Here is an 8,046-nt window from a genome sequence, read left to right as displayed (position 1 = left end):
TTTCCGTCGCTAGAACGAGTTCGTTGCTAACTCAGGAGCCTCAGGGGCCCCAGAGGGCCGTCAGACCGCAGGAAAGTGGGACGACGTCAGGGAGCCCGAAATGGAGGGGCCAGAGGTCACACCATTCAGCTAGCTCGACTCGCCCTACAGCGTTTGGCATTAGCGCCACCTCCCGCCAACCATGACAGGAACGAGCAAGTCGACGTCGACTTTGAGGTCCGTCAGGGGCCGGGAACTGGCGAACGAGCGGCCATTTTTGTTAGGGGCAAGGCCGCGGCTACGGAGCGCAGGAGAGGCCTCGGAGCTTCCGGCGGCTCGCTGGGGAGAGCCGGCGCATGGAGCGCCGCGGGGTGCGGGGAGGCGGCGAGCGTTAGGTTCGTTTGGGGCTCGCCGCGCAATGGCCCGGGCGCCCCTCTCCGGTGGCCTTCTGCCCCCACTCGCTAACGTACCCCCGTCGTGGGCGCAGTCCGTGGGCGCGGGGGAGCAGCGGGACGAGGGGCGGCGCCGGGGGCCGCCGGCGGCGGGCAGCGTCCCGCGCCCGGACCCCGGCCGAGAGCCCTGGGCCCCCGCGGCGGCCGGCGGCCCGATGCCCCTCGCCCTGCAGCGGCTCCGGGCCACGTTGCTACGCCTGCACCGCGAGCGAGAGCGGCTCCTGCGGGCCCGGGACTGCGCCCGCCTCCTGCAGGTGGCCGTGCGGCTGCTCGGCTCCGGCCCCCCGGCCGGCCCCCTCTCCGTGCAGCAGCTGCTCGGCGACCTGCAGCTGTGCCCCTCGCGTGGGGCGCCTGTGCGCCTCGGCCTCCCGGGCCCCGCGGAGACGCTTCTCCGCGCTCGCCCCGTCGGCCTAGCCGCCCAGCGCCTGGAGGCCGTCATCGAGATGCAGTTTCGCGCCCTAGGCCGGGCACCGGCTAGCCTGGGCCTGACGTCCCAGCTAGCCGAACTGCTGCTGGCCCTTCCCTGCTACCACACGCTACAGGGGCGAGCCCTGAGCTGCGTCCCCGGAGCTGCGCGCCCATTCCCCACGGCCCGTGTGCTCCACCTCCTGGCTGCGGAGCGGGGTTGTCAGGTGGCAGATAGGCTGGCGGAGGCCCTTGGCGGCTCGGGCCTGCAGCACCAACTCCGTCAGCAGTGCGACGAGGAGCGGGAGCTGCTGCCCGGGCTCCTGGGCCTGATAGGGGGCGTGGCTAGCACCGACGGCGGTGGACTGAGGCTGGGAGGGCCTGGAACCCTGTGGAGCCAGTATTGGACCCTGCTGTGGGCAGCCTGTGCTCAGAGTCTAGAGCTAAGCGTGGGACCCTGGGGCGACCGCAGAGCACTGGCACAGAAGCTGAGTCAGGCACTGGGTCAAGGTAAGCGAGGGACCCGAGCTGGCATTCGGAGGTTGTGGTGAGGATGTATGTCTCCCTTTACCTTAGTCACCCTTACCTCACTCAGCTCTAGCCTGTCCGCAAGAGCAGGCCCTTTAGAATGAACTTCCCTGAGTTTAATGTATAGCGCGTAGGTTTTTCGAGGCCACCTTGCTTTCCACACCGTTCTTTATTTTGAGTTCTTTGTTTTTTAACTACACAGTCGTACTGGCCTCGAACTCCTGCCTCAGCCTCCCACTGCCTAGGAGCTACTGTACCTGACTTTCCGCCACTAACTGAGTGGATGGAAGACAGTATGGGGTGGGTGGGGGCTCTAAACAGGGAGGTTTTGTTTTCAGCCCCACCCCCCATTTCTCCCGTTAGCATCCCTGCCTCCAGAGTGTGAGAAGGAGCTGTTGTCTCTGTGTCACAGCCTTTTTCATCAGTCTCTTATCGGGAGCTGGGACCAAGGTAAGGAGAAAGGGACCTTGGGGGCGACCCAAGGATCAGCCCACCCCTTCAGACTACATTCTGTCCTTGCAGGGTTCTGCCAGGCCTTGGGATCAGCCGTGGGGGCTGAGAGCAGCCCTTCTTCACCGGCTCCTACTGCTGAGCTGCTGCTGCAGCTTTTCCCTCCCCTCTCAGATAGCCTTCGACAGCCTAGGTCAGAACTTAGCCTGTGCCATCCTCCAGGTGAGAAGAGAGCTGTGGAGTCGGGGGAGGAGGCAGGGCAGCTGCTACCCTTTTCCTTCCCTCTGTTCCGAAGGCGACCCACGAACCCTGGGATGCTCCGCTCTTCCCCTCCCAGGTCCTGCAGCTGTTGCTCTGGGGCTCTGCACCCTGCAGACCACCTTGCTCTGGTTCCTGGGCAGAGCTCAGCAGCACCTGGCAGCATGGGCCCCCGGTGCCTTCCTCCTCCTGATCCAAAAAGACTTGCCTGTGAGTGACCGGGAGCAGGGAAGGGGATAGCCTGGCCCGAACTGAGCCCTCACTCTCCGTTTCCACCTAAAGCCTCTGCTGCGTGCAGTGGAGGCTCTGTCCAGCTTGGCCTCCGAGGCCACCTTATCTCCGGAGGTGGAGCAGCAGCTGGGCCTGGAGATCCAGAAGCTCGCTGCGAAGATGCAGGTGAGAGCAGAGCCCCTGGTGCTGGCACTGGAGGTGCCTGCCAACTCAGCACAGGGTTGGGACTTGCAGTCTCCTTGGAGTCTCCACTAAATTAATGTTTTTTCTTTGTTGGCTTCTTGTTCTGCCTTAGTCTTTACTACAGAAAAATTTCAAATATGGCCATAACAGTAAATAACGCAAGGTCAATTATGATTCATACACCTTTGCTACCCCCTAGTGGTAGACTCTGACATCATTACTTAGACTTCATTAGTGCCTGCAAAAAGTGGCATTCCATAATTACATTTTTCATTTTTCCTACTAGTGTTTAATTCATGGTTCTCCTCTCTCTGATTTTTTTTTTAAGACAGTGTTCTCTGTGTAGCCTTGGCTGTTCTGGACTTGTTTTATAGACCAGGCTGGTCTCAAACTCAGAGAGATCCGCCTGTCTCTGCCTCCCTGAGTGCAAGGATTACAGGGTTATGCCACCTCACCTGGCTGGTTGTCCTCTCTTTAAAATCTTAATTCAGACAGATAGATAGTATTTGTGTACATACACACACAGTGTATATATACAATGTATACATGCTCTCTATAGTATTAGAATCCTCCTGCCTCAGCTTCCCCAACCCTGGGGCTATAGTCATATGCCACTGTGCTCAGCTCACATTTATACAGAACTTCTGCCAAATGCCTCCATTTTTTTTAGATTCTTCTCCTCTAAGAAAGGCAGCAAAACAAAGACGCTTGTTATTACTGTCTTCTTTCCTTCACAAAACACAGCCTGCTGCAAGTCCCCTCCCTTATTTTATGGGTTATTTGCTTTCCAGGAATTAAGATGGCAAAGAATACTTAATGCAAGGACATTCCAAAGGTTCCCATCTGTCTACTGTATGCTTTGGACAAGTTATAAACCAAGTTGGGTTTTGTCTCTGTTTTTTGAGACAGGGTCTCATGTATCCAAGGCTAGCCTTGAACATGTTATATATAGCTGAGGTTGGTCATGAACTCCTAATGCTCCTGATTCTACTTTTCAAGTGCTGTGGTACAGCCACAGGCCAACATGCCTGACTTGTCGTGTGCCTTTGACTACTAAGAACTGGCAATCCTGGATGTTACGCATGGTTTGCATCCAGACCATTTGGACAACTCAGAGTTGTGACATTTCTCCTTAGAAAACGCCCAGGCTCCCTCAGCAATACATCTGGGTTTTACAGACTGCACACTGAGGCCTCAGGTGGGAGAAACATATCCTGTCAGTCTGACAGGCCAGCCCTTCTTCCCTTCTTCCCCCCCATACAGCTCCTGCCTGAAGAGTCACTGAGTCTTTTCTTCCAAGAATGTCATAAACAAGCCACACAGGGCTTCAAACTCCACATGCCAAGGGGTCGATACTGGAGACTTCGACTGTGCCCTGGTAATTCTTCTTTCTTTCTTTGTGGTACTGGGAATGAAACCGAGGGCTTGACACAAGCCAGACAAGCAAGCCTTTGTATGCGAGCCACACACCCTGCCCACCCCCAGCCCACTGTCTTGGTAAACTTCTCATTTCCACCTTTTCCTTCCAAGGGTTCTAGTATGTGAATGGTCCAGGGCCTCCCAGCTGTGGCTCCGCATCACCGTCCTTGTCCTCTTCTGCTCTTCCCTCTGGGGCCATTGGGCTTCCGTATTCTCACAATCTGTCCTTTCTCACCCCAGAGCATCCCAGTGCTCCTAGCGAGTATGCAAGGATGGTGGTACATGCTGTGCTGGAGCCCGTGCTTCAAGGACTGCGGGGATTGCCGCCCGAGGCCCAAGCCCCTGCCCTCAGCCAGGCACTGACGGCCACACTGGGTGCCTGGCTTGACCACATCCTCACCCATGGGATCCGGTTCAGGTGGGAAGGACAGATGGTAGAGGCGGAGGGAGAATGCCAACAGGGAGGCAGAAGTGTCAGGTGGCCACATTGTACCTGGACACTCTAGCCTGCAGGGGGCGCTGCAGCTTAAACAAGACTTCGGAGTGGTCAGGGAGTTTCTGGAACTGGAGCAGTGGGGCCTGCCCCGGGATCTTCGCCAGACTTTGCTCTCCCTGGGCATCTTCCAGCGGCTGGATGGGGCCCTGCTATGTCTACTGCAGCAGCCCCTGCCCAAGAATCCAGTCCACAGAAGGCATCCATGTTGCTGTAAGTCATTAGTCCTCCCCAACCCCAGATTTGTCTGAGTCCCTCCATCACTGCTTTAAGAGACCCACACCCCAGTTTCCCCATTGATTTGGCATCAGCATCACCCACCAACCTGCCTTCCACTCCTGCTTTCCCAGGTTTTTGTAATGAGGTCCAGACCACTGAATTGCCCACCAGCAGCCTCAACAGCCTGGAAAACTTGGCGCCTCCTCCTCTGCGGCCTGTAGTCTCCCCAGCCCAGACTACTCACCTGCTAAGCACCCTGGGAGGAGGAGGACCTAGTCCTGAGGCTTACCTGGCTGGAAACCAGCAGGCCTGGCTTGCCTTGAGGCTGCACCAGCACTCTCGTTGGCACCTGCCTTTTCTTTCTTGCTTGGGGACAAGTCCTGAACCCTAAGTTGCCTAGGACCAGGAGTTCCATACTGTGCTCTAGACAAGGAGCTGTATGTTAGAGAGGCTTACAGCTGGAGCGTGGTAGAACACATACGTAAACCTCACAGACTGGAAATGAATCCAAGATCACTCAAGTACCTACAATCCAGAGTAACAGGCAAACTACAGCCCGAAATCTGAATCAGCAGCAATGAAGACATTTTAGAGCTACAAATAGGTCTATAGGGTTGGCTCTCTGGAAACAGAAGCAAGCTACTTGCTTTCTCTTGAATCCCAGGAGCAAAGCCAAAAAGTCACAAGGAAACACAGGTGGCGCAAGCATTTCTACACGTGGAGAACCTGTCTTACCCCTTCGCCATTTCTACTTTTAGTCTTTAGGCTGTAGGACGTTTAAACTACAGCTGATGTTACCAGGGTAGGGCTTGCCATTGGCGGGTGGACAAGCCCTGCTGTGGTAGTCCTCTCAATGGAAGGAGCTAGGATGTAAGATGGTGTTGACCTAGATCTAGCAGGCAAGATAGTGTAGGGAAAAGGCTGCAGGAGACGACATGTTTCTGTGCAAAGGGGTTTTTGTACGTTCACTGTCTGTACTCTGTGTGTGGCACAGAGTGCTAAAGGCTGAAGTATTTGTCCACCGCCCATTATGGGCCGGGCGGCGGCTCCAGCTGGCAGCCTCTAGAAGTACCGCAGAGGCTGCCGGAAGCGGTCCGTTCCAATAAAGGGCTCCCCGGCGCCTCTTCCGGAGCGGAGGTAGTCATGGCGGCCGCTCTGGCTCGGCTCGGACTGCGGCCAGTCAAGCTGGTTCGAGTTCAGTTCTGCCCGTTTGAGAAGAACGTGGAGTCGACGAGGTATGGGTTCTGGGGAGGTGGGAAGCGTTCGCCCCCCCCCCGACACCTGCGCGCGCACCCTCGACCCCCTGCCCTTGTTCCAAGGCATTGCAGACCCGCTCTCCCAGCCTCGCACACCCCTTCGTCTGGTCTCCAGGCTCTCTGGTTCATGCTGTCCTCCCACTGCAGGACCTTTCTCCAGGCGGTGAGCAGTGAGAAAGTCCGCTCCACCAATCTCAACTGCTCGGTGATCGCCGACGTGAGGCACGATGGCTCCGAGCCCTGCGTGGACGTGTTATTCGGTAGGCCTGGCTGGGACGAGGGCGGAGCGCGGCCCTGGCCCTGCCTACTCCAGATCCCTGACTCACTGGTTTGCATCCTCCCCAGGAGATGGGTATCGGCTGATTTTGCGCGGCGCCCACCTCACGGCTCAGGAAATGTTAAGTGCTCTGGCCTCCCACATCCAGGTCAGGAACGCGGCAGCGACATCGTCTGCACCCAAGGCAGCCAAACCCGGCCCAGGTTCGGGTACCCGGCGCTGACATTGCAGAAGAGTCCAGCAACACAATGTTAGTTTGGAACTTAAGACAGTTATCTAAGAAGAGGCAGGCTTAATGACTCACAGTGCTGCATGGAGGTCACGAAACAGCCTGAAGCTGTGAGAACTCTACCACTTAACAGTGCTTGTGGGGCAGGAAAAGTAAGACTGGGTGGTGAAGGGACTGGACAGATTTGAGTTTTGCTTTCTCACTTTCTCTCACTGCTTAAACATACGTGAATTTGGCTTCATCTATCACCCAAGTACCTTTCATTAAATATTTATTGCCAAATGAATGTTGTTTTTCTTAGGTTGCTTGCTTGCTTGGTTTTTGAGACAGGGTCTTAACGATGAGCTAACCTGAAACTTGGTATGACCACCCAAGGTGGCCTAGAAATTTGAAAGAATTCTCCTGTTCATGTTCCTGGTGCTGGGATTGTAGATATGGGCCACCTTCAGTCCTCAGGCCTCATCTTTCTCAGTAGTTTTGTCTACTCTTCATTTACCCTCATACGGAGCCATTCATTCTGTCATAATTTAAGCTGCCCTGAACTTAAACTTTTCTATTTGGCTATAATTCCAACTTCTATAAGCCTACACTTCTATTTGGTTCTAATCCCGATTTCCGTGGTTAGCTCCTACCCACTTCCTCCACATGCCACCGACTTTCTTTCCTGAGACGGAGTCTGCCATCTGCACACACCGGCCTCTTCTGGCCTCCCTGCCCTCTTCAGAGGCGCCTCACCTGCTCAGCCTCCTAGCTTAGAAATGCCCTCATCCTTGCCCTGTACGTCCAACCAGTTCGGTTGCACTGAAAAGGAAAGAAAGGAGATACCAGCTCCACCTGCTGGTGCACACGATCTCAGCTACTCAGGAGGCCAGCCTGGTCAACTTAGCAAGACCTTTTCATTCTCATTCAGTCTCCTATACAGTTTTATTCTCCTGCATGGTCTCATTTTCCCCAATTTTTTTTTTTTTTTCCTGCTACTTAATCTTACCCTTAAGGTACATAATAGCTTACTTCTCCCAGCACCTGAAATAGTTTTTGGTCTCACGTCCATTGATGTGACCATGGAATCATTTTATAGGATTAAATAGTATAAAAGCCTATGGGGGACTGTAGAGATGGCTCAACTGTCAAGAGCACTGGTTTCTCTTCCAGAGGACCTGTGTTCAATTTCCAGCACCCACATGACAGCTCACAACTGTAAGTTCCAGGGGAACTGACACCCTCTTACACATTCAGGCAAAACACCAATGCACATAAAAATAGATCATTAAATACTTATATTAAAAAAGCTACCCATGCGGGCTGGAGAGATGGCTCAGAGATTAAGAGCACTGGCTGCTCTTCCAAAGGTCCTGAGTTCAATTCCCGGCAACCACATGGTGGATCACAACCATCTATAATGAGATCTGGTGCCCTCTTCTGGCAGGCATGCATGTAGGCAGAACATTATATACATAATAAATAAATCTTTAAAAAAAAAATTACCCATGCATACCACATGAGTGTTCTTTTAGGAAACTTTAGTTTTAAGTAAATGACCATGTATATTTTATAAATAAAGGCATTCCAGGATGTGTGTGTGTGTTTGCAAGTCCTGGGTAACAGTACACATTGTTTCTTTTTGTAAGTGTATGGATACATATTGTAGCAGTACTTGCATGTGTTTG

At 54.3% G+C, this 8,046-nt stretch overlaps 2 protein-coding genes across 3 annotated transcripts; both read left to right on the top strand.

The window, feature by feature from the left end:
• The first annotated feature begins 253 nt into the window (after positions 1-253).
• Positions 254-5,008, top strand: Ccdc142 (coiled-coil domain containing 142). Of its 2 annotated transcripts, XM_021654740.2 has the most exons (9): positions 254-1,346; positions 1,728-1,814; positions 1,887-2,036; positions 2,152-2,282; positions 2,355-2,468; positions 3,750-3,864; positions 4,146-4,323; positions 4,412-4,611; positions 4,749-5,008. In XM_021654740.2, exons 1-9 carry the CDS (start codon positions 398-400, stop codon positions 5,006-5,008), a joined length of 2,184 nt encoding a protein of 727 aa, XP_021510415.1. In that variant the 5' UTR covers positions 254-397. The 2 variants fall into 2 exon arrangements, with proteins under 2 accessions (XP_021510415.1, XP_060239465.1); XM_060383482.1 differs by having other exon boundaries at positions 1,728-2,036.
• Positions 5,009-5,720: 712 nt separating this feature from the next.
• Mrpl53 (mitochondrial ribosomal protein L53) lies at positions 5,721-6,665 on the top strand. The gene is made up of 3 exons (XM_021654741.2): positions 5,721-5,852; positions 6,021-6,133; positions 6,219-6,665. Exons 1-3 carry the CDS (start codon positions 5,761-5,763, stop codon positions 6,371-6,373), a joined length of 360 nt encoding a protein of 119 aa, XP_021510416.1. The 5' UTR covers positions 5,721-5,760; the 3' UTR covers positions 6,374-6,665.
• Positions 6,666-8,046: the final 1,381 nt, after the last annotated feature.

The sequence above is a fragment of the Meriones unguiculatus genome, chromosome 5 (genome assembly GCF_030254825.1).
Source record: "Meriones unguiculatus strain TT.TT164.6M chromosome 5, Bangor_MerUng_6.1, whole genome shotgun sequence".
In the NCBI taxonomy this organism is placed as follows: domain Eukaryota; kingdom Metazoa; phylum Chordata; class Mammalia; order Rodentia; family Muridae; genus Meriones; species Meriones unguiculatus.
This window is presented reverse-complemented; position numbering and strand designations above follow the sequence as displayed.